The sequence below is a fragment of the Pseudopodoces humilis genome, chromosome 1, assembly GCF_049639895.1.
Source record: "Pseudopodoces humilis isolate 2021_Gansu_Grassland_sample_001 chromosome 1, ASM4963989v1, whole genome shotgun sequence".
Lineage (NCBI taxonomy): Eukaryota > Metazoa > Chordata > Aves > Passeriformes > Paridae > Pseudopodoces > Pseudopodoces humilis.
Window position 1 is genome coordinate 148,046,631 of NC_142200.1, and position 26,580 is coordinate 148,073,210.

Below are 26,580 nucleotides of genomic sequence, written 5' to 3' on the forward strand. Positions count from 1 at the left end.
TTCCTTTAACCCAAATGGGACATTCTGCCTCTCACTCTGAAGCCATGCTGTACCCTGGGAAAAGCCCTGGAGTACTTACTCTATTATTTTGGTTATTTTTCATGCATCTCCTCCCTTTAAAACCAGCACAACATCCACTGGAGGTGATAAAAGACCTTTATCTTTCTAAATTTCAACACATCTAACATCTCTCCTTGTAAGACAGCTCCTACACCACCCTGGCCAACTTCCCAGGAGACAATCTGTCCAGGGTTCCACCTCACTGCACCACCTCAGCCCCAAACGTCCACTGCAGCTTCTCACAGAATCACAATGCTTGGAAAAGGTTTCTGAGATGGAGTCCAACCATTAACCCAGCAGTGACACACCAGAACCACCCCTGGACACCACCACCAAACACCTCAGCCCCTCCAGCTTCAACAGCACCAGAGCACAGAGGCAGCTGTTGCAGTCCAGATCTTCTGATGAGAAGATAAAAAAGGCAAGAAAAGAAAAACAAGGCAAAAGAAAATTTAAAAAAAAAAAATCAAAAGGTCAAAGATTAATTCCAAAAATCCCTGTGAAATATATACTTGAAGCGTTTTCCCTGAAATGCTTCACTTTACACTGCATTCATCAAATTTTTAATGTGTATCTTTAACCGATTTTAGTTGAAAGAAGTCCCATAAGCCCACTTTTAGAATTTTTTAAGGGTTTTGTGAAGGTGTAATGAGATACTTTATAATTGTACCTTTCTCTCCAGGTTGTAAATGTTAGACCTTTCTTTGTGCTTGGCTGAAGCAAGTACATAAATGATTAAATATTTTCTAGGAATGTGTCACTATTGACCTCTCCTCTGCAGAATGCCTTTATCTCACTATCACCAGGAAAAACCAGCAAACCTCACACTGCTAACCAACTTCAAAATCTACACCTGCCATTCTGAGCTTTACCAAGGTGGACCTCCTGCAGAAACACCAGGAGGCCACGAAAAAGCTCAGAGAGATGGAGAACCTCTGGCATGGAGACAAACAAAGGGTTGGGGGTGTTAGCCCGGAGAGGAGAAGGCTTTGGAAAACCTCAGAGCCCCTTCCAGTGCCTGAAGGGGATCCAGGAGAGCTGGAGAGGGACTGGGAACCAGGGACTGGAGTGACAGGACAAGGGGGAATGGCTTAAAACTGAAAGAGGGCAGGGTTAGATGGGATATTAGGAAGAAATTCTTCCCTGTGAGAGTGGTGAGACACCAGCACAGAGTTCTGGGTGCCCAGAGAAGCTGTGTCTGCTCCTGGATCCCTAGAATTGTCCAAGGCCAGGCTGGATGGGGCTTGGAGCAGCCTGGGATAGCAGAAGGTGTCCCTGCATGTGGCAAGAGGTGGAACTGGACGGGCTTTAAGGTTCCTTCCAACCCAAAGCATTCTGTGATCCTGCGAAAGCTTTCCTGTAATCAGATCCCTGGTAACCACATGTACGTGCACTCGTGGGTAACGAATGCAAGTATGTAAATATTCAGGCATGAAAATACAAGACAGCTTTTGTGGACAGAAATAAAGCAGCACTGTCTGCCAACTGTTAAATGCATGCTCAGAATGACTTTGTATAATATTTGTATCTTTAAAAAAAAAACCCTTTACTAAAATTGCTTAAAAAAAATACACCTGGTTTCTTCTACACGCATCCACTGTAACAGCAACTTTGTGGCAGAATTTCTTTATGGTGATTATGAGCATAGAAACTGATTTATCTGCCCCAAAGTGTTCCCAAAGGCAGGAGTTCATCCTCAAGAGCTGGAAGCACATCCCTCCCTCTGGCTCCTGAAGGCCAGGGGAGGAGTCCCACACACCAAGGGAACGGCCAAGCTTTGCAAATCATCAAATAAACAAGAAAGTTTCAAATTTTACTGCAGATTACAGCAGGCCAGGAAACAGCGAGATTCGTTTTACTGCCAATTCCGCTGGGAATCCTGGAGGACAAGTCAGGAAGCAGAGAGCTGCGGAGGTGGGGGAGAGCATGGCAGGGAATAAAAATCAATACTTCTCTTTGCTACCAGGAAAATAAGGTTTGCAACAGTGGCAGCAAACAACTGGCCAGTTACTCAGCAGAGAGGACTTGACTTTAACCAGTATCATCAATATGCAAACTGCAACTGCAGGCTGAGGTTCATGAAGTATTTGCCTCCTACAAACCCGTCCTGATATTTTAGAAACCTTTTAGAAGTTACATACTGTCCCAACCCCCAACACATACACATTAGATTTTGACAGATCAGGCATCCATTACTTGGGGCTGCTCCTCTGTACAAAGTAGGTCCTGCAGAGTCTTATTTTTCCATCTGTCAGGCTTTAAATATATTAATAAACATTCAGAAGAGACTAACAGTTTCTTGAAAAAAAAAAATAAATAAAATCTCATTTCAAACCCCCTGACACTCTCAGAATCCAAGTCTACCATATATTTATTCAGCTTTAACTTGCCATAAATTTTCTAGATAATAGAATCCTTGTTTCTAGTGCAGCCAATCACTTCTAATAATTGGGTTCTTTTTTTTACAAATCATACTTTATTATCTTGTACAAAGAAAACAAGAAGTGCCACTTTGCAAGTGATCATTTTGGTAACAGGCTGAATAAAGCCAACAAGCTTTAGAACAGGACTTTCTCTGCTCATTTGGTTAAAGTTGATATTTTTATTGCTTGTATCTGTGTTACACAGTAGCAGCTGGCACTGAAAGGGCTGGACTGTATAAGACTTGGGTTTTTTTTTCTTGTCTTACAGCAAACATTCCAGAAATACAAAAAAAAGGCCAAAATTATACCACAGCAGATCACGTGGCACGTGTTTCCATTCACATCTATTTAGATGCTACTTATGCTTTCCATATTCATCCCATCCATGTCCGTTTTATGCCTCAACCTCTCCAAGTAAAAATAAACCAAGCTCCCCTCAAACTCCAGCAGAAGCAGAATTTATAGATTAGCATTTCCAATGTGAAACTCTTGAAAGTGTCTGTGATGATATTAAAGCACAAAAGGCTTCTTTGCTCTGTGCCTGCCCACAGCTCTGGGAGACTCAGCAAACAGTTTAAACCCAGTGAGATGTCACCCTGCTGGAGCTGAGCACTGGAAATACAGCTTAGATCTGGAGCAGCCGCTAGAACCAACTTATGAAGACTTATGAGATGTTGCTGAACGTTTCTGGGAGATTCTTCCAGCCAGGTTTCCACCCACGGCCAGGAGTGGTCAGGGCAGGTTGGGAGCCCATCTCAAACACCAAAATTATTCCCAGTCCCACCACCAGCCTCAGCCTGGGCTCTACAGCCCCAAAAGGCAGGATTTCATCCTCTGCTCCTTCCTGGTCCTACACACATCCACATTCCTCACTGCTCTCCCTGCAAGATATATCCCCCAGGCAGGGAGGAGAAACAGAGATGAGCCACATTTTCCCTTACTGATTCATACAGTGGGCAAAACCCAAGGAAGAATGTAGGTAATTAGACCTGACTTTGTTTTCCCTATTCCTTTTTTTTAAAATCAAATGTTAGCTCCTGTGGACAGAAAAACTTCAAATACAATTGTCTAATTCTCTGTTGGCTGGGCAAGAGTAATGGACAAATTCAACCCTTAAGTTATCATTTCCATATCCAGGATTGCCTGAAACTGGATTTTTAGTTAAAAATGTAATCCTGAATCCCAACCATGGTGGTCATTGCCAACAACTCAGAATTCAGTAGATAACAAAACTGCACTTGCTTACAGTGGGAATAGCTAAGATTTGACAAATATACATAAAAATTGTGGGATAGAGATAATTTGCAACCATTTTCACATCAGAACAGTAACTTTTACATGACAGTCAAACTTATAAATTAAGTGTTCCATGAGGTGAAAGCAATCTCCCCACAGTCAAACCTATCTATGAGGGCAACAGAACGTCCTTCGCAACCACGACCAAGTCGGGGAGTTTCATTTCTCTTGGCCTTTTGCCTTCTCAGCCTTTCAGTTTTTATCCCTTTAAAAAAAACAAAAATGGGCCCGTTATCCAGAGGCTTATTTGGAATGTTTGGCTTAAACTCTAAAAGCTGAAGCGTGGCATCGATCACGCCGCATTTTACTGATTATGTCAGAAAATGCTATTCGCATTTCTGAATACCGAACTAACAAAATGTAGGTCAACTTTGTTGGGTTTCTTTCTCTTTTTAAAGGCACTTAAACTTCTGAACACTTTAGTTAAATCACCTCATTGAAGCCAGTATGAATGTGAGGTGACGACAAGCACTGTGAAGAAATGATCACACTGCAGGTTACAGACTGACCGAATATTTGATATTCAGGCAAACTATCATTCCCATCTGCCAGTGCACTTCTGCTCTTAACTGCAACCCTAAATCAAATCTTGGGTTACTACAGGTTACTACAGTCTCCCTGGAACATAAAACCTACTGTATGGCTACTCTGGTTTCATATAACAACTATGTCACTAGTTAATGATTTAAAATTTTACCCTCTGTAAGCAACTCACATTCCAGTGGATTTTTTTTTTCTCTCCTTTAAATGCTACTTTTGCGTTAAAATTCAGAAGTCAATATTATAAAAATCTGTTGAGACAATGTCTCGGGATCATTAACATATGTTCAAGTGTTTGAGTACTCTGAATCCTGGTGATGTAATGGCAAAAAAGTACATTCAAAGTATTTCCAGCTATATTCAAAACTGTTTTTTTTATTGAAGACACAAAGACACTTATTTTGGCTTTTAACTTGAGCTCTTCAAAGCTCCTTATTTAAAATTATAATGAGTATTGCTCTCATTGCTGGTTTTTTCCAACTCTGTTTTAAAGAAAAGGAGGCAAAAAAGTTTGTGAAAATATCCTCAAGAACTCACACTGCGATTTAAAAAAAAAAACTCTAATGGTTCAGGTTCCACTGTGAACCTTTTTCATGCAATTTATTGCAGAAGACAATTCACATCTATAGGAACACTAAAATATTCTGTTACTCTAAATAACTGAAAATAGACACTCAGCTGACAGGCAAATTTTACAGAAGTCAAAAAAGATGTATTTGAAGACAGAAAACAAAATCCCACAGCCTGAAGGAGGTACCTAAGGGACTGGACTATTTTTCTCTACTATTTAACTTGGCACTTGGAACCAGCAAGGAATTTGCATCATTTATGAGGATCAAATTAATGCAGGCAGGTAAAAAAAGGGAAATGGATTTCTTTGGACTGAATGCCTGTTGCCCATCCGTGACCACACTCTCAACGTGACACTCTGAGCAGCTCTGTCAGCAATGCTCAGTTCCCTGTACATTTAACCATACAGATTTCACATTAGAGGTCTACGTGTAATGGGAGATAATAAAATAAAAAAAACAGTTGATTTTATCTGTACTGATTTGTAGAGATCCAGACTTTCAGTTTTAATTCGTACTTTTTTATTTCTATTTTTCTTAGCTGCTCACATTTACCCCTGACAGAACAAACCTCTTTTCACGTACTTAGGTCTCCGTTTTAGCTTCAAGTTTGTTAATGTTCCCAATTTCCAGAAGTGTCAGATGACCACAACACAAAATATTTTGGCAAAGAACTACTGCTTCTGATACTTAAAAAACTAACAGGGAATGGAATTCTCCATGAATTTGGTGTTCAAAGTATCTCCAGGCACCTAAGTATAACTTCCCAGTTGGGGAACCTAAGCTTCTATTTCCCAGAGCTAACTTAACAACATGGATAGGGACAAAAATCCCCCAGCAGCACCGACACCATACTCATTTGAGAACATTACAATAATAATAATAATAATAAAAAAATATGATTGTAGCAAACCTTCCATGCTCAGCTTTCATTTTGACAGACAGCTAAATCCAGTGCACCACCATGTGGCAACAAATTAGGGAATGGTTCACATACCAAGACCTGTTTTTTTTCCACCTTCAAATTTTTTTGCTATTTCTTAAAAAATAAACGTTAGCAAATTCCTCTTAGCGTACCTTAACAAACTACCACAGCTTCTTAAAAGCTATTTTTTAATACACCTGGACTAGCAAGAAAATGCTTGTGCATTTTTATTTGTAAAACACAGTATTTACCTAAAAACATAACTGCCTCAGGACCGGAGAACCAGCTCTGTTTCTTGCCAACCTTGCTCCCTTGCACAGAAGTCTGCCAAAAGCCTCTACTGCACACTGAATTCCTCTTAAAACATAAATACATTTTGAAAAAGTCAGACAAGCTAAATGACGGTCTCATATCTGATTAAAAGCTTTAAAAAAAATTCTTGTGAGAAAAATCAAAACTTTGGAGGTATACACATGCATTATTTAGCAGCTGCTCAGTTACTCTGGAACTGCCTCTCTCCAGCTTAACAACGAGAAAATAATTTATTTTTTTTTCCACAAGAAACACCAACACAAGGTCTCAACAACCCTAAGAAAACCCTGATTCCCAAAGCCACCACATGCCACTTAGTACTCTGGAATTTACTTCTGCAGCCAAATGCTAAACTCAGAGGAAAAAAAACCCCAGCTTTTCATTAAATTGGACAGCCTTGGCTCACACAGCACAGTGCTGCTGGATTTCACCGTATCACAAAATTCCAGAATTCGGGCTCAGCTGATCCTGGATTTCATTAAACAAAGAGTTAATTCATTAATGCCTTAACATGTTTGTGAGCCATTTTGTACCAACACACTGAGCTCAACCTGAATTAGCAGCAAAGACTCACTCGGCAACAGCCTCCTGCAAAGGAGCCTTATCTGGATTCCCCGTCTCCGCTTGCTCTCTCTCGCAGCTCTTCGGACCTAAAGGCTCCGCTAAAACCGGAATTTCTGTCCCAAATTGGACAGAAAATTGGGTGAGGTGATGTGCAGCCACGCCAGGGAGAGCAATGGGTTCCCACAAGCTCCGTACCTCGAGCGCTGGGAAAACCTGTAGTGGAGGAGGCTGGAGCAAGCAGCACTCTCCTTCCAGAGCCCAGGACACACAGACCCGCAGTTCTCCCGCTGCAAAAGTTGCTCTGGAGTGATTTGAAAGTCTTACCACAGAGCTCATCGTCAATCCAACGCATGCACTGTGACCACAGTGTAAGAAAAACCAAAAAAAAACTCACCCCAAAAAGCCGAATAAAAAGATAATTCACCTCCTGCTTGAAGATGACGCTGGAGTTTCCTCATCCCCAACTCCAGCTCCCCTCCTTCCCCTCTCCCCCAGCCCAGCCCTAACACGAAGCCTGAAAAGCTCCTTCTCTGCAGCAAAGACCATCATGATCTTCTACCAAAGACAAACCAATAGCAAGAACACAATGCACATTATGCAAGTTACTGCAGAGTTATGCAAGTTAGATGCATATTTTCACTCACTCTGCCGAGGACTCCAAAGCCACTTGTTTGATGTGGATGCCTACTCTTATTCCGAGCTGTCAAATCTTCCTTTGCTTGTCTCAACTGGCTTTTTTACACTAAAATTTCAGGCAGCTGCTACGGATATTAACAAAACCCTTCCATTGCATACAATAATACAGGCCATTAAAACCACAGCACCTGAGCACAGCATCACATATGTGTACCCCAAACCAGGCCTCAAGAGACATGGTGGGCAGAGCACAGCACCTTATTTACTCTAGATACCCCACGATCTACATTGCCAAAACAGAGGTAAGCATCAGAAATCTCATGAGCCAAACCAGGCCTCGTGGTGGAAGTACCACCTCACAAGCAAAAGGAATTAAAGAGTTACATAAACACTCCTATGCTGAAAATAAGTAATTTTTTGTTCAAGCACCCCTCCAAATGTGACGGCTTTTTTTATTTTTTTAAAATCTACCTCCGTACTTCTGCAGTCAGCACTAGTGAAGCAAGAAGACAGAATTCATGTATGGCCTTACAGTCCAAAGTAACTGGGAGCAACTTCTCCAACAATACAGGAGCCCTCACTATTTCCAAGATGAGCCACACAAAAATGCAAGCTTTTTGGGCACTAAATCCATCAATCTCAGGAGGAGATCTATCAATCTACCATTTTAGATGACCACTTAGAGATCTGACTGTACCTACCAAGGAACATGGACATAACTCTTTATTTCCAATTTCTGCCCTTTCCCCTCTATTTACCAGCTTTGCCTGTAACAAAACATAAAAGTGACATCCAAATAACTTCCCAAAGCCCTGAACAAGCCCACAGAGCTCGAACCCTCCTGCTCACCCACCAGACACAAAGACACAACCACTTACAGCCCCAAGCTGCTCCAAGCTTCCGAAAGCAAACAAGGTTAAGGGTGCTCGTCAACATCCAGACTTTTGAGGGAAGCAGCTCCTTTGGCTGGATTCATCTCATCTGGGAGTAAAATCCAGTCCAAGTGTGATGCCTTACGCAAGCAAAAGCTATTTATTTAAGGAGTAAATAGAGCCTGTTTTTACAAGCAGCCTGTGTCTCGTTCTGAGAAGCACAAGTAACCTCCAACAAACCTGAAAGCTGCACAGATTCTGAAATGGGAGGCAGGGAGGAATACAGGAAAGAAATCCGGTTTAAAAGAAAACAAAAAAGGAGAGGGGGAAAGAATTTAAAATCTTTACAGACTGTATTTCAAAACCTTCCAACACACCCAGCACAGGTATCCCTTCCCTGGAGCAGGGCACTAACTACAGTGACCACCTTATAAAGTTACCTCCCCAAACCTCAGGGAACAAGAGTATGTTTTTTAATGACTGATGAAATTCGGTATTTAAACACTTTTAACAAGTTCTCAGCTGTATCCAGCAAGCAGTTTCAGAGATCCTTCACACAAATACCTTCTTCCCACAAAAAAACCAACAAAAAACAGCCCAAACCCAACAAGCCCTCCTCTATTCCCAGCAGCCTGGAGAGGATTATACGGCTACTAAAGAATGCGAGTTGTTACTACGTGCAATTTGAAACAGAGGGGGGGAAAAAAAAAAATAAAAAAATCATGGAGAAAAACAGAAAGCAACTCACCTTTATCCTGAGTGCAGGACAGGATCTCCTCCTCTTTGGGGTTAGTCACCTGGGTGATAATGGACGGGTTGTCCATGGAAACAGAGTGAGATTCCACCTGGCTATTTCCCTCTCAGAGGCAGGCTTGTGTACGGGGGGGGCGGGGGGGGTGGGGGGGAGCGGGTTGGTTTGTTTGTTTAAAAAAAAAAATCAAGACTCAGGCTTGTATTTGGAAAAAAAAAAAAAACTATTAAAAAAAAAAAAACAAACCAAAAAACAAAACAACCTAAACCTCAACAAGCAACTCCTCCAGGAGCGAAACCGAGGGGAAGGGGGTGGGAAGGACGCCAAACGCGATGCCACCGCGGCCTCTTGCCGGCGCCAATTCTGCACGGCCAAGGGGGGGGGAAGGAGCGCAAACCCCCCCCCTTAAAAAAAAGAGAATTAATCCAATTCACCCTTCCGGGAAGCCCGCCGAGCGCTTCCCCCCGAGCCCCCGCCGCCGCCTCCCGAGGCGGGGGAAGAGCCCCCGTCCCTCCGCTCCGCGCCTCCCCCCGCGGCCTCACGCCGCCCCCCGCATCCACCTGGGCCGCCCCCACATACCCCCCCCCCCGCCCGCCCCCGCGCTTATCTCATCCCCGCGCCCCCCTTCCTCCCGCGGGCAGCGCTCGGCGGAGCGACGCCGGGCCGCCCCCTCCACCTCCTCCTCCCCCCGTTCCCCGGTCGCGGGCGAGGAGGGAAGCGCGGCGCGAGGGGAGGAAGGGAGGGGAAAGGGGCCGAGCCGCTCCCCGCGCTGCGCCACAACCCGCCCGCCGCCGCCGCCGCGCCCCGAGCCGTGAGCCGTGAGCGCGCCCGGCCCGCCCCGCGCCGGGTCCGGAGCGAGGGGCGGGAGCGGCAGCGCCCGGCGGGGGGCGGGAAACAACGCGGCGGGGCGGGGGGGGGCGGGGCGGGGCGGGGCGGGGCGGGGCGGGGCGGGGCGGACAGCGCCACAACGCGGCGGGGGCGTGTCAGGGGCGGGACTTAGAGCGGAGGGCGGGGCCAGGGAGCCGTGAGGGCGTGGGGCGGGCCCGGCCGCCATTTCCCGCCTCGGGCTGCGCGGGAAAAAATAAATCACGGAGTCGGAATTGTTTGGGTGGGAAAAGAGCTGTGGGATCAGCGAGTTCGACCTGTGGGCCGGCGCCACTGTGTCAGCCACTGGGTGCCACCTGCGGGATTTCCTTAAACACCTTCAGGGACGGTGATTCCACCACCTTACTGGGGCGTGTTATTTCTGATCTCTAATGTCTAATCAACTTTTCTGTGAAGGAATTCTTCCTGATGTCCAACCCCTGGCCCAGCCTGAGGCCGTTCCCTCTCCTCCAGTCCCTGTTCCCTGGGAGCAGAGCCCGATCCCCGTCTGGCTGTCCCCTCCTGGCAGGGACTTGTGCAGAGCCACAAATTCCCCCTGAGCCTCCTTTCTGCCAGGCTGAGCCCCTTTCCAGCTCCCTCAGCTGCTCCTGGGGCTCCAGAGAAGGTATATGAACAGGTATAAACCATCTGATGGAAGATGTGTGAAGTATTCTTACAGGTGACTGTAAGGTGTCTTTTTCAGAGGCAAGTGTGTAGCTCAGATCACAGACTCACTCCATTTGGAAGTGACCACATTGGGTCATCTGGTCCCACGTTCCTGCTCCGGCAGGGAGCCCAGCAGGGCCATCCCGAGCACACGGCACAGGATTGTGTCCAGGTGGCTGTGGAATATCCCCAGGGAGGGAGACTCCACACCCTCTCTGGGCCACCTCTTCAGGGCTCACTCACTGCACAGGTTCTTCCTCCAGAGAAGGAGGAATTTCCTGGGATCCAGGGGGAATTTCCTGGGATCAGTTCCTGCCCGTTCCTCTGGTGGCACTGCTGGATCCCATAGAGCAGGGTCTGTGCTCTCAGCCCATCCTCAGCAGGTGCTGACAGACATTGATGAGGTCCCCTCTCAATGTATCCTCTCAAGGCCGAACAGCCCTAGCTCTTTCAGCTTTTCCTCATAAGAGAGATGCCCCAGTCCATTAATCTTCCTTGTAGCCTCTGCTGGACCCACCCCAGGAGCTCTATGTCCCTCTTGTACTGCAAAGGTACCGATGGCAGGCCTGGCTGCTTCTCTCAGAGCTAATACCCTCTGTCCTTTTCCTAAAAGGCATGTCTGGCTCTCCAGGAATTCCCAGTGCTGCTGTTTGCTGGTGCATGACGATATAAACTGTGGTGTACCTGTCCTGCTCCCACCCTCCTCGGTACCTGCCAAGGGCCTTGGGCTGGATGGTGGGGAAAGTACATGGGGAAACCCACCCCAAATAATGGCTCTTGTGGGACTGCCAGAGTGTAAAACCAAGAGAAAACCTTTAAAAAAGCATGGTGCTGTATTTAACATAAATAAGGAATTGTAACCTCCTTTGCCTCCTAGAAAAAAAAAAAAAATCTAATGTATATTCAAGACTCTATTGTAACCTTGCTACACTAAAGATAGGTATAATTTTAAAATTAATTAAATAAATAGGGAAAATCCTTCTGTAGCCAGCATAGACCCAGGCAACGTGAATTTTAGTAATATTGGTTACAACTACCTTCTTTTTGCACTAAAAAGAGGAAACCGCTGACCATTTGCATTAACAAAATATTTATGAATTTATCTATGAACAGTTTTACCTAACAATAACAAAACCCTGCCATTGACTCTCCGTCCCTGGAAGTGTCCAAGGCCAGGCTGGACAGGGCTTGGAGTAACCTGGGATAGTGGAAGGTGTCCCTGCCCATGGCAGAGGGTTGGAACCGCATGATCTGTAAGGTGCCTTCCAACCCCAGCCACTCTGGGATTCTGCAATTCCTTTCCAGGCTGGGTTGTAGAAATGACCAATGTGTTTAATTCCAGCAATTTAAGCATCTGTTTTTGTCACAGCTCTTCCTCGCTCTGGAAGAAGGCTATGGGCCCAGCCTCGAGGAATTTCTGTTCTGCAGCAGTGCCACATCCAGTTTCTGGAGAAAACGACTTAACAGCTCACGGGCCTTGTTTCATTCCTGCAGTCAACAGATTTAAACATTTTGCTGTGAGCCTTCAAATCATTGTGTTTTTTCCAGCGTAGAAAAAGTCATTCCAAATCTACCTGTGCTTTCTGCCTCCAAAACTAACACTCCCTACAGAGCAGCACAGGCAGAGATACCTGTATTGCAGGTTTCTGGGACTCGTATTTTAGGTTTTCCTGTCCTACTCTTATGACAAACACTTGTACGGGGAGTGAGCGCGATGCCACTGCTTGCATTGTATCCAGCCATGCAAGTTCCAACCTGCTCCTTGGCTTTGGCTTCTCCAGACAAGTCCTGCAGTTACAAACAATCCCTCACAGGCTGGATCGGGCACAGAGGAGCAGGAGTTGGTACATGTTGGCTGGTGGAATTAGCCCTGCTGCCTGTGAAGGCTGGGAGCTGCTGCTCCTGAGCTATTATGTGGCTTTATCGCAGCGCTGGTTATGTTGTAACCCTGCAAGTGCTTGATCTTTTACCCGCCCAGGCACTGCAGGCATTTTTAATTATCTGAGGGTTAATTTGCATAGGAGCTTTTGCTGAAACAATAAATTCATACCTCTGTTATTATCTGGTATGAGTTTCTGTATCAATATTTATATTTGGGTAAACCCAAAGAAGCTTCCTGCTAACATTAAGACAAAAGAATTGCTTCAGAGCAGGTTCAGGAGTCAGCCAGCACTATGAACACCTTCCACTTCTTTGCAGGGAAAGGGAAATTGTGATGTGTGGTTGGAGAACACGCATTCCAATGCCTCTTTTCTATGCAGGGATGAGGAGACAGAAACATCTTGTCAGATGAAAAGCACGTTTTGCAAGGCTTGACAAATACAATGTTCACCTGGAGCCAATGTGGTCTGTGTGATTTCGATGCTGGTAGGATTGTTTCTGTAACTCATATTGTAAAACTCCGGTCCAACAGCTCACTCACTGTGTGTTCATCTTCATCAGGAATTTGGTAACTGCTTCTGTTTAGAGGGGGAACTGCTGTGGTGATACATAAGAGGGAAGTAGGGTGAGAGGATGTGCCAGGAGGGGCTGTCTCTCCCCGTGCTTATCCCTTTGCTGCTGCCATGCAGCTTCCTACCCCTTCAGCCTAAGGTGGAGAGCAAAAAAGCAGGATACTGGCAGCACACGAGGAGCTGTAGAAAGTCCATATTCTTGCAGGGCAGTGGGAAGCAGAATGGAAGCTGAGGAAGCACAGCTGTTCTTGTCCAGGCAGCACTGCTGTAACCTCAGAAAGGGGTCCCTTCCCCTGGGCATGGGATCAGCCTCTCCCACCCCCACCACTCCCATTTCTGTGCCTGTTATGAGATAGATGTTACAGAATCAAGAGCAATCCATGTTGTATCCTTTCTGTTTTTACTTTAGGAACACTCTGAAGTGTGTACAGTATCTTCTATCTATGTTTCTTTGTGTGCTACATGAGGTAAATCCTAAATAATCCCATGGAACGAGGGAATGGTTTCATCTGCCTGCCACAGATCAGAGGTGGAGGTACAGACAAAACAATACTTAGCAGGGAATTGCAGCACCAGCTAATAGGAGATCCAGGTTTTCATCACGACTTCTGACATTTGTCCTTGCTACTAAAATGTGCCCCTTTCTCAATGCCACAGGATGTTTTATAATGGGGGGGGGGGTGGGGTGGGGAGGAGGGGGATGTTTTTAGCAGAACTGTTCTACATTAAAAGGAAGCATTTATTTTCTTTGGTATCAGCTCTGTGAAGTCTTGACCCTGGGCCCACAATGGGAGTTTTATCCTTGACTTTAATGGGAGAACAATCAAGGTCTCATGATATTACATCCTAAAGAAAGGAAAATACTGCAGTTTGTATCAATAAGATAAATGTCTCATACTTAGTGTAAGCGGCTATATTCTTGCAATAAATGGTTTATTAGATTGATTAAATGTCTTAACTTCACCTCAACTATTAATCACTTTTGGCAGCTGTTTACTGCTTTGTATACTTTGAAGTAATGGACATTATTCCTTAATTATCTCATTGCAGCTCAGTCATTGTTTCCTAAATAGTGCCATTAGAATGGTAAATTGCAACAGTAAAACAATGTCAATAGGAAGTTATGAAGTTCCCATTTTATGATGCATTCATAAAGTTAACTCAATCTACTAAAATGTGGCTATTTGCTATGACAGAAGAGATTCTGATGAGAAAACAGTTGAGCTTTAAGTGTGCTGGGCCTCTGCTTTTACCCAAGTAAAACTCAGCATATCCCCTGTTGGAATATGTGTTGGAATATGTGTTGGAATATGCATATCAGAATTTATTAAACCAGTGCTTGTTTGATCACTTTTGGTTTCACTGAGTGCCGTGAATTCCAAGGATTTCATTCCTTTGAATACAATGCGTTTATTCCCATGGAAAAAAATGAGAAAAGTCCAGTGCTATAATTTAGATGTTACTATTGTCATTTCACAGAAGGATAAGGGAGAACCAAATCAATCAGAAGGAATGGCTGCTTTTAGTTTTATCTCCAGATCTGGCAGCAAGTCATAACTTAGAAGTTGTACAACAATTTCCATGCTGAGTCCCTTTTTCAGTCAACTGTAACTGTCCTGAACTTTAACATTATGAGTTGTCTGTTTCAGGCTGAGTTGTTTGGGTGGAATCAGTATTACTGTCAATCTGAGAAAGAGTCATGAAACTGGCTTTCAAGTACTGTAACAGAAATTGTCTCTCTTCTTTCTCCCTAATAAAGGTTTTTAGGGAAAAAGTAATGTTGGAAATTATGAGTTCTCGTGAGTTTTTTATTCTCCTGAGATTTTTAGTGTGCACATGATAGAAAATATAGTTCCTTACCTTGGGCTAAATTAGTGCTGAAGACAAGGTGAATGAGTCTTTTACTAACATTAACAATTTATGTTTAATCCCAAATTTCTGCAGACTCCTAATCCAGAAACTTTGATTAAGGAACTCAACTAAGATGAAGCCTGACTGTGCCAGATGTCAGACACCCCCAGGAGAAGCAATGCCTGGAAATTGTTCTACCCAGAGGGAAGCAAACGTATAATTAAAATGCCTGGCTGTAATTTCGGTTATGGGTTGAATTCAGCTGGTGACCCACAGCTGGAAGGCTCTGAGGGCTCATCACCAGGTGACCTGCAAGTGACACATCCAGTTCTACCTAACTGCAAATGCTACACCTCTGCAAGTCAGCCTGCTCTTTTTTATTTATTTATTTATATTTTTTTTTTGGCAAGCAACCAAATAATGTTTCTGCCTTGTCAAAAGTCTGGTGAAGACTTCCTGTGCTCATTGCACCTTGTACTTCATCTGGTCAAGCTTAAACAGTCTCCTGCTGCCCTAAGGTGCTCTCCTCAACCTCTTAGAGCTGGAGGGGAGTTGCTGCTGGGAATCAGCTGGCAGAAACATTTGTAACAAAGCTCTCTCTCAGTCAAACACAGGTGACTGAAGGAAACAGGTTAAGTTCTTCAGCCCAAAAAATTCATCCTAGATGAGATCAGGGTTTACTCTGAATCTTTCAAACTCCAGAAACAATAGCACAGGGCCAAAACACAACTATTTGGGAGGCATCAACAATTTCAAGCAGTGCAACTACTTGTTTGTCTGCAGCCTTAGACCATATTCATGCTACACAGAGGTGGTGGATGCCCCATCCCTGGAAACATTTAAGGTCAGGTTGGATGGGGCTCTGAGCAACCTGATCTGGTTGAAGATACCCCTGTGCATGGCAGGGGGGTTGGACTAGGTGACTTTTAAAGATCCCTTCCAGCCTGAACCATTCCATGATTCTGCAACCTTTTGATGTTGGTGAGTGATGAGAGGTGGGACATGTCAACAGTAGCAGGGCTTCACTTCTGATTGTTCTGCTGTTTCACTTGAGCACAAGAGTGGAACAGGATAAAAGGTGGCTTTGCCCTTATCTGGTTACCCATTGTGAGCACTCTGTTCTCCAGTATCCTGCTGCAGCATTCCTGCCAATGCTGTAGAGGCTTGGTTTCCATTTCAGTTTCACTGGTTGTCAGAGAGTTTATCTGTGAAACAGATATACCAACAGCTAATCTCGTGTTATGGTTCCGTGGCTGTTTATAACTCCTATTAATAGCAGCCATGGAAAGCCTGAGAGTAGATTTTATAGGGCACTGGGGTAACCAGTTACTGCACATTCCCCTGAGGCTACATAGCATCAAGTGTAGCAGCTTGTCCTTTCCAGACTAGGTCATGATCATAGCTCTGGCATTCCCTATCTTTTGGGGATTTCACTTTGTGCATGCTCTTGGTAATTCTTTCTGAGACATCATTCGGAAGCAATTGATTTTGCTCTATGATTTATGCTTACATAGTTGCCAGCTGATTTGCAAGAGGCTCCATAATTAAGCTCTACCCTGTGCACCAGCTCCAGTGAGGATTTCACAGCACTTTAAAGGGATTGGCTGGACTTTCACTGGAGGGAAATAGGATGGGTCCATGATGCTTTGATAAGTCTTAGGGGTTCATATTTTTAAATGCTTCCAAACGTTCTGCATTCTCATTCCAACTGCTGGTACCCATTTTTAAAAGCTTGTGTTTTATCCCCCAAATGTGGGAAATGTTCATGTCATACCTGATTCAGTGAGGCATTTACCATTGTCACATATAAAACAGGACAAAAAATACCTCCTTAGTGATAGGTCCATGATGGGGTTGCTGAGTTAATAAGAGCAATGGTCCATACATGCCACGTTAGTGACACAGGTATGGTTTCTCATGAGGCACAGCAAACTTGGGAAGGTATTTGTCTGCCAATTCTGGGGGAATCAGCTGATGAGCTGTGAGAAAGTCCTGGCTTTGTGGAGGATGAAACAGGATAAGAAAGTCCTGATGAAGGCCTGAAACAGCCCTCGGCAAGGTCTTCAGGTCATCTTGGCACACGGGAGCAGTAATTTATTCCAGGAGTCACTCCTGAAATCATTAGTGTGAGCTGTGGAAAAAAGGCAATAGTATGAATAAAGGCAGTAGAATCTGGCCTAATTGAGAAACAGAAAAGAAGGAGTGAGGAACACGAAAGGTCTTGTAAGTGCAATGTACTGTCAGCTGAGTCAACTGATAGTCATGGTAAGTAGCCATCTAATTTATTTTTTAAAGGACTCCTCACAGGAAAAACCTGCTGACTGTTGGGAAAATAAAGTCAAAATGATTAAGAATTGCAATGAGAAATTCTAGTCACTGCCTAATTCCATGCCTTTCATTTCAAATTGCATAAATGGTAACTTGGCTTTTGGTCTCATGCCTAGAGAAGCACCTGAGAACACATTATTGCATCATCATCGAGAGTCTACTGACCATTTTTAATTATGGGCTGGCTGTGGAAAGTGAAGTGGCTTGCTTGGTTAAGGCTGATACTAGACCCTACTAGCAGTGAGTGACTACCACAAAAAATGCTGGCATGGAAACCACAGGCACTCTTTGAAGCCTTCGGAGCTATGACGCTTCCACTCGCACCATTTGTCTAATTGAAATTTCATTCACGTGGCTGCTAGTGGAACCTGAGAGTGTCAGGAATGTGAAAGAGCATTTTTCATGATGTGGTGTGGTCTGTGTGGCTGGAAGTGGAGAAATCAGAGTCAAAGTGGGGAGGTTTGAGTGAAGGAAAGAGGACAGATTTATGAAAGGCATTTGTGAATTCTGTACACAAGCTATGAGGGGAAAGTGTAGATGGAGGAGATGGTAAGGCAGAGGAAAGGAAAATGGACTACAGAAAGAGGAGGAAATAGGAAATCCTTGAAAGAAAAGCTATTAACAACTCTTGACATTTCAATCCTAGTGTCTTTCCCCTCAGAATTCCAAATGTAGGGTAGACTTCAGCACCCAGTTGCTGGAGAGCTGCAAAGAAACCTGGTGACCGTTGTTGGGAAAAGGTGCTTTAGATATTGGAAAAACAGAGATTATTTATTAGTTCTGTGGTTGTCCTTAGAAATAGTATTTTTGTCTTCTACAATTGTTTCTTTTTCTGCCTGTGTATTAAAAAAGAATCCAGTTTTGAATGCACCAGGGGCTCCATATAACTTTGCTTTCCTGAATATGTAAAGCAACACAGGTGCTGCTGCTTGTCTGGTTTCTGGTGATTCCCAAAGCCAGAGGCACTGGCCATCCACCAATAGTTTGGAGCTATATCCTCCACTTTTCACTGTAGGATTTCTATTCCAGTAAAAAGGCCATGAAGAATGTTCCCTGATAAATATCTACAAATAACAGAAGTGTCTAAGCATCAGAAAGAAGCACTGATGTGGGATGACCAGGATGAAATCGAGCTTAATAAAAATATTTTATTGTGAGATCAAGATAATTCAGTAATCCTGTCAAAACTAGTTTCATTGTGCTGAGTTCTGTACAAAAAGTAGTAGGAAGTGACCCACAGCATAAAAATCTACAGTTTTAAGTGTCAAAGGAAATATAATTTCCTGTGGAAAACTGAAGCATAGAAAGAGTAATTTGACTGCAATTACACAGGCAATTTCTGGCAGGGTTGGGACTACCCAGTCTGCTTCCCCTCCTGTCTGAGGCTAAAGCTACCCTTTAAGGGCTTGAAAATCAACTTGGTAAAGGCACAGGAAGGGCTGTGGTGTGATAGGTTGTGTACCCCTCCTGGATGAAAGGCAGTGTCCATAACTCCTGGTGCTATCCCCCAGGCATCAGGAAGAGAAGCCCCATGTGGATCAGTGGGATGCGGGAGCTCAGCGCTGTGAGCAGACACAAAGGGCTCACGGAGCGTGCACGATCGCCTCATGCAACCACAGAGCAATCGTTTGTTAGAAAGGTGCCAAGTGTGAAAACATAACCAATGCTGGGTCAGTGGGTCAGTGGGAAGCCTCTGCTTGTTTATTTTTGGATTCGCCATCCCAGCAGGATCCCGCTGAACTGAGATTCTCGCAGAAGCCATTCCCAACGTAAAGCCTGTCCCAAGCCACCAACTTAATGAGTGCCAGGGCTGTCATGCACAGCAAAGACGTGGCTGGAGTGGAAGTAAAGAGGTGCAGCACTCTCAGATGAAGATGTGTGGGCAGCAGGCCTGTCACGGAAACAGAGTGTTGAGTGCTCCAGAGACTGATATGCCCTGTTAATTCAATTAATTGCTTCTTCAGCTTGGTTGAGAGATCAGCCTGTGAAGTACAAATATCTCAAGCCAAACAATTTTTTCCCTTGTCTGCTGTGGGTAAAGTGTTCTACACATGGCTGTCTGTCAAGTGTTCAGCTGCAGCACCTGCATTTTGATGTTCCCAGGTGATTTTCTCCAGGCTTCACAGGACAGCCGTCCTACATTTCACTTCCCCTTGGGTCAGTAAACAAAATATTTTCCTTGCATACTTGTGTTGTGTTCAGTTAGGGATATATTTTTGTCTGGGTACAAGTCAGACTGGTATTTGGAGGCTGTGATAAAGCTGGAAAACAGCATGGCAGTGTGTTGGTCCAAGTGTCCCTTGCAATGCTTTGCCCCAGGCCAGTCATCCCGCAGCTCCATGCAGAAGGAACATTCTCCATCCCATTTACATGCAGGGGAGACTTTGGACAGAGTGAATCTTCCCCTTGGCTGGAGGCCCTGTGCAAGATCCACACACTGTTCAGGTTCTTTATGCATTAGCTTTTACCAGAATAGTTAAATAATTAAGACAGACCAATATACTGATAAATGAATTACTTGGGCTTCCATTGGCTGCTATTTATGTGACCATGTGGGTTGTTGTTTGCAAGTATTTAAACAGCTCCAGATACAAGTGGGACTGGTAGAGTCATGGAGGGATGGTACTTTTTGGGAGAGTTGGGTTTTGACCTGGTAGGGAGCCCCGAGCTCTCACCCTGAGGAGGGATTTGTGGTTCAAGGGTTGGGTTGTATTTGCAAGGTTCCTGGGACTGAGACAAAACCAACAAGCAGCTCTTTGGACACCTGCTTGACCTATACTGCTTTGATTTAAGGAAATTAAGCTCTACCCCATAGAGAAAGAGCTGAAATCCTGCTGCTTTTGGGAATGTTATTTCAATGTACTTGTTCAGTGAGTTGGCCTGGTAGTTTACAATTCAGAAACCCCGGAGCACTTGTGAATTGTGAGGGAAGTACACTATTCATTATCTGCTGTCAGGCATTCATCATGCCAGCGAAAGCTTCAATCCTCTCATCAGGATGCAGAACATTACTTATGACCAGTCACAGGCCATGAATAATGGCTTAACGAAATGAACAGTTCTCCAGCAATTCAGACCCAGGTTTGTTAATCAAAACTATTCAGAGCCAGATTCTGGCACCCCCTCAAACACTCTGAATAACACCTACCCCCAGTGCACCATCTTTGGTTTTAATTGCATTTATAGTTTAGCAAACTTTTTTCTTTTTTTTCTTTATTTTTTTAATCTGACCTCACCCAACAGGCTCACGGAAAATGCTGAAGTTTGCCTGCACCAAAATAAGTAGTTCTTGTCTCATTTTGCATTAACACTTGCTGTAGAAAACCACTTTGGCAGTGATGACAAATCTACATGTCTTTTCCATGCTGGTCAACAGCTAAATGCTGCCTAAAGCTAAGCGCTGACTTAAACTTATCTTTTTTTTTCTTTATGTATGGAAAGTAAGTCAAGTGACATATTCTTTATAGGACCTCATGCACAACAGTAAATTGGCGTGGCCATATTCATCCATGTGTAGGATTAGGCCCTGTTCTGGTTGGTGTTTCACACCAACAGCAGTTCTCTCTTGTATATTGCCAAACACACTTCAGGCTGCTGGAAAGTGAATAGCAGTGTATTTGCAACCCAGTCCCCAAGTATTCCTCTACAAATGTTCAAGGCAGCTGGTAGCTCAAACTCTCTTCCCCACTTGTAGGAGGCATCTTAATTTTTTTGGTGTTCTGAACTGTGCCAGGGAAGCTGGTATTTCATTTCCAGAACCAGGGGTTGATTAAGATGGAACATTTTTCACATGTGCAGATACTGATGGGGCAAGGGGAAGTGGTTTTAAACTCAAAGAGAACAGGTTTAGATTAAATATCAGGAAGAAATTCTCCCCTGTGAGGGTGGTGAGGCCCTGGCAGAGGTTGCCCAGAGTTGTGGACTCCCCATCAATCCCCCATCAGTATTTGAGGCCAGGTTGGACTGGTCTCGTTTAAGGTGTCCCTGCCTATGGCAGGGGGTTGGAATAAGATGATCTTTAAGATCCCTTCCCACCCAAACCATTCTAAGATTCTATAACTCTATGATTTCATTAATGGAGAGCTTTCTGGGCAGTTGATGTAAGGTAAAGCCATGGAAATATTCAACTGAGTCTCGTATCTCCGGTTATCTCTTGGCATTGTGAATCACAGCCTTGGCTGTCACTGCCACTGTCAGGTTAAGACCCCAGGAGTGGTTCCCCAGTGCTGTTTTGGGGTATGGGATCCATCCAGCAGATGTGGAGGTGGAATGATATGTTCAAGATGCTCAATGCACTCTTCTAATATCCTTGGGATGAAACTCCCCATGAGACTCTCAGGGATGTAGTTACCAATTTGCATTGTGGTCAGACTCCTCTATGTGTTTGAACAGAGCTCTTTATTTTATTTTACATATTCATTTTTTAAAATGGTTTTCAGGGCATAATCTTCTATAACCAGTTCTTCTTCCTTAGGATCATATTTTGGGAAACAGCCCCAGTAGTTTCACCCCTGGAATGTATTTCCCCATATGATTAAATGTTGGTCCCTTTGTGTGGGTGAATTAGGGTTCAAAATGAGGAAGAAAAAACCCTCTGGATCCATGTCAGAGGATCTCTCTATCAGCAACGTCTGCTGCAGGGGAGGCAGAGCTTGCTCTGGGTTTTTTTTCCACCAGATTACATTTTGATGCACTAGCTGCAAGGAGTGGGAAGGGAAGAAGCAGGGAAAAGAGAGAGAAAAAAAGAAAAGGCTCTCATCCAGAGAAAAACCAGGAGTGCTTATCTCTCCCTCCTCTGCCTTGCATTCACTGCGTCAGGTCTTCATCATCTCTTTCTGCCCTCAGGGGTATAAATGTAGGCATCTGTGGGGGAATAACCCAATACAGGGTTTCTCCTCCTCTTGGAAGTTTTTCAGCAAATTTTCATTTTGGCCATTTCTTTTCTTCAGGCATTGTATGTTCTTTATTTGAGAAAACAGAGGAAAAATGCAACCCAAACAACATTTCAGTTTCTCCGGAAAAGTTTCTATTTTGATTTATTGAAAACTTGTCCAACCAGTTATTTATATTTTATCTGTGAAAGACTCAAAAAATTTCATCCAAAACAGATATTTCCATGGAAACGTCCATCTTTGATGAGATGTCATTCCTCAGATGTTTCAGCTGAAGAATTTTGTCAGTTCTGGCATAAAAAAAAAAGAGTGGGGGACAGAACAAAGACCAAGCTCCCAGGAAAACATGCAATGCTTCAAGTTAATGGGCTAAAATGTCAGCTGGTAAACTGCCATAAAGCCAGAGAAGTCAGCCGGTCGACCCGAGTCAATGGAGCTATGCTAATTTACACAGAGGATCTGGCCTTAGATTTTAATAGAACCAGCCTAGCAAGCTGTTTCTCCGCTTACCCATCCTCCTCCCTTTTTAATAAGCTCTCAGTCATACTTGGCCTATCCTTTAATAATTCACCCTTCTCTCTTCACGATCCCTCTTTCCTCTCTGGAGATAATGGGATGGGATTTTCTGCTTGCAGCCCTCACAGAAATATCGTAGACAGGTTAAACTCTGCACAGCTGGCTACTGGCTTCTAACATATCCCTCGTGCCTCTTCCTGGACTCTGATAAACATCTTCTCTTTGGTCTTTGCTTAGGCAGTGCCAGCTGACTTCGGTGCAGTTTGCCGTACATTACGGCGCAGCGCGTTGTGCTGTAATCTATAGATCCCGGGATATTGAAGTATTAAGCTCACAGAGCAATCAATTACTTTAATGGGAGTTGTGTGCGTCTGGCCGCAATTCTGGAAAACAGATCCATGAGATAGCTCCAGGACACAATCCAGCCTCTGGACCAAGAGGCTCCTCGACTGCAGAAGTTCTTCTAACTCGGGGCCAAACGCAATTGGCAAGACACGTGTTATGGTTTTTTTGTTGTTCTGTGTAACTGTAATATAAATGACCGTGTGAAACTGCTCAGTCCTATGTAACATGGAGCTGTATTAAACAAATACTTGATGATAACCAGTTACAGAGTTGCAAGTTTCTTACCCTGTTCCCTTAAATTTTTTATGACCCGCTAGACTACTGTTCTTAATCTAGTTCTAGTTTCCTGGTGACCATGTTCTTCCCTCTTTACTGCTCTGGTTAAACACAACAGAGAAATGTTGATGCAGAAAGACCCCCTTGCAGACCTTAAAAGGCTCGAGTATCTTGGAAGATCTCACTGAAAAAGGAGTGACACCTGATTGTCTCCCATAGAAGTAAATAGTTCAGAGTCCCCAGAGAATATGAGCCCTTATTTTCAGCGAAATATTTCAAATACTTCAGTTATTTGTACCTGCTCTTGTTCACACGGAGGAGTGAAGATACCATGCAGAGTCTGAGATGTGTCCTGTGCTGATTTCTCAGACACTCAGAGCATGGAGCAGACCTTGCACACCTTTCCTCCAAGCAGCTGAGATGATTTTTGATTGTTCCAGGTACAGAGCTGGTAACTGCATCTTCCAGAGAACTAAAAAGTAATGTGTGAGAATGGTTCCCTTACTGAAACCCTGTGGACTTTGCATTGATTAAATCAGCATTTTGGAAAAACAGAAGTGTAATTGATGTCATTTGGATTTCAGCTCAGCATTTTGATTGGCATTTTTTGTGTAATGACTTTTCCTTATTTGTTGAATTTAATTGATGGTTGTTGCATTTATTTCTAAAGAACGTTGCTTTAATTAAAAAAAAAAAAAATCTCTGCTCTACAGAAATTAATATTCCCCATCTATATGGCACAAAAGGGTGTGTGGTGAACATAGAGGATAATTAGTAGCTGTAGGAGGAGAACTTATGAGAAGATGACTATGAATATGTAATAGAGGAAATAGACTACAAGGAAATTAAACCAATAAATTTATGAGTGAATAATTGACCTCTGAGTAAATATGAGCATTCTCTCAACAGCCACTTGACGTGTTGTTAACCACTCAGTATGTCAGAACATTAACCACCCTTTTAACCAACCAGTTCTTTGCTGCTGGCAACGACTCGCTCTCCGGAGTCGCCTTCCTGTCTTGCAGGGTGACTGCTTGCTGTGTGCACAATTCCATAAACACACATGGTGCCAAGGCTTTGGGAGGGAGTTCATGATCTGTTACACAGGTGTAAACCTACCCTTATCCAAAGGACACGTTTGCAGGGAATAATTAAATCTACTGCTGCAAAATTACGCTGTTCTAAATGAGAGCAAAATTTTATCAACTGCCGCCAAATGAAGTCTTTCTACTGCTTAGGGCATCAGCCCAAAGCTGAGATTTTTCAGAACTGATGGTGAAGTTTCTAAAGTTGATTTTCAAAAATTTCAAGATTTCCGTTTTCCCTTAGATGTGACAAATTAGGAATTGTGACTTCAAAGAGTTTAGGCTAGAGGTGTCATCTTGTTCCCAAGAAAGTCCCAATATCCCCCAAATGAGAGGCCTGACAGATGTGAGCAGATGCATTTGCCAAAAAAAATGGACCTGATAATGTTTGTATTTTAGAGGAAGTTCCCAAGAAACACAGAGCATCCATGAGTAAGGGCTAGGCCTTAAACATGAGTTGTGAGATGTGGTAAATGGTGTCACAACTCTCTGAAGAAAGAGAAGCTTTGAAGATTCAGAAATCATAATGATAAAAGATAAGACGGTGGCATTTGTTTGTTGAGAAATTTTTGTATTGGAATGGTCCCTGGGAATGAGGTATAATGGATGTATATTGAGGATAAAGACTTTTCATTCCAGAGAGACAAGCTATTCCATCTGGTTAGGAACCAAATAAATTGTGAAATTACTGCCAGTTTTACACCAAATAAATTGATAACAAAGATGTGATATCAGTGGAGCTTTGCATTTCCTCCTCCTTCCCATTAGCTGGTTAGTGCACCAAACATTTTTTATGTCCTAGAATAGAAGGCAAGTTGTTATCTAAAAAATTTAATGATCAACTACAATATGTGACTGATTGAATCAGAAGGGTAGTGTAAAAGATGAGGTTCACTTGCTGGCCTTGGCCTCTTTGTTTGGCAAAGAGAGATAAGAAGACAAAGCTCAATTTTATCAGAAGTTAACAAATGACTAAGTAGATGAAAATCTTAAATCAGCTCTTTATTTTCTGTGAGCCAAAGTAATTAATGGACTTGTGTTGGGATGTGGTAAAAGACCAAACATAATAAATTGGTTATCACCCCGTTCATCTTTGCAGGAACGTGGTGTTGGGAGGTGCTGTCTGTATCAGGGAAGAACAAAGTAGAGCCTTTGTGTTGGAAGGGAGGTGGGCACTGAACTCTTTCTCCTTCTTGGAAAGTTCTCATCTCCAAAGCTGTAATCTACGTGAGCCCACACTCACAGTCCCAAGTCCCACCCTTGTCTGTCCTGCTGAAAGTCATCAAGTTGGGGAGTTGAGTTTATGAGCTGTAAGAATGAAATCATAGTCTTATCCCAAAGGAAAGAGGTGGATGTGCTCCTCTGCAGCACAGCCTTCATCAGCAGTAAACACTTCTCTTTTTTCTGGGGAAAGGAGAACAACTCATAAAAGTAAGTAATCCAGGAAAAAAAAAGAGATCCAGTACGGTTTTCCATTATATATGTATGGGAAGGTTTTAAAGCATACATCTACAACAGTGAAATAATTATGAGCCCCTAAAATTTGCTTTCTTTTGTTAGAATTATCTCTGGGACAACCTAGACCTGTCCCAAACAGTCTCCAGTTGGTGTTTAGAAGTTCACATGGTTGAGGGATCTTTCCCCATAGGCAGTCGTGATGGAGTCACCCTCTTCTAGAGGCTGGAGGACTCTGACACATCTGGACTGTGGCAGTTGACTTCTGGACCATAAAATGTCCCCTGGTCAAATTTACTCCACTCCAAGAGGAAGCCAAAACAGACATAAAGGGGAGATCTCTCCTCAGTTTCCTCTTTAGCTAAGAGCATCTGGGATAAGATGTAAGAGGGAAAGGGAAGATGGGAGATTTCTTACACAAATCATCCACATTAAAAATGACAAGACTGTTTGGAATACCTGGCATCACTTGAGTTGAAGTTTAGTTCTTTATGGAGCATTCTGATTTTTTTGAGTGCTTGTGGAAAATACAAGGCATGATAGAGAGTTGGGATGCAGGAATTGAGGGTATATTTTGAGCCTTTGTGTTTGTGCCCTGTTTCAAAACAAACAATCAGCAGCAAAGGCTTAAAGGTCAAGTTCAAGCTGGGGGCTGAGATGCAAAAGGAGGGAGCAGTAGTGCAGATTCCAAGAAAACATGCTTCTGCACCTCTTCTAACAGGTAAACACTTACCGGTCTGGCTAGATGAACAAGCTCTGTAGAGATGAGGACAGGGCTGTGCAGAACTAGAAATGTGATGTTGGATGAGTTTGATTCTGAAGCTCCTGAGAAGGGACTTCTGCCAAGGTGAACCTGGCTGTATGGGCAGGGGAAGTTAGAAACTAAGTGGGTACACAAATC

At 43.7% G+C, this 26,580-nt stretch overlaps 1 protein-coding gene across 4 annotated transcripts in view; it reads right to left on the reverse strand.

The window, feature by feature from the left end:
• Positions 1 to 9,436, reverse strand: part of CTDSPL (CTD small phosphatase like) — a 79,606-nt gene extending 70,170 nt beyond the window's left edge. Inside the window, exon 1 of one of the 4 annotated variants that reach the window (XM_005527772.3) lies at positions 8,946 to 9,436. In XM_005527772.3, the coding sequence (XP_005527829.1) occupies positions 8,946 to 9,021 (76 nt within the window). In that variant the 5' untranslated portion in view covers positions 9,022 to 9,436. Of the gene's footprint in view, positions 1 to 8,203; positions 8,319 to 8,945 lie in introns of those variants that run through there. The other 3 variants (XM_005527776.3, XM_005527774.3, XM_005527773.3) reach the window with 3 other exon arrangements.
• Between the last annotated feature and the right edge of the window lie 17,144 nt (positions 9,437 to 26,580).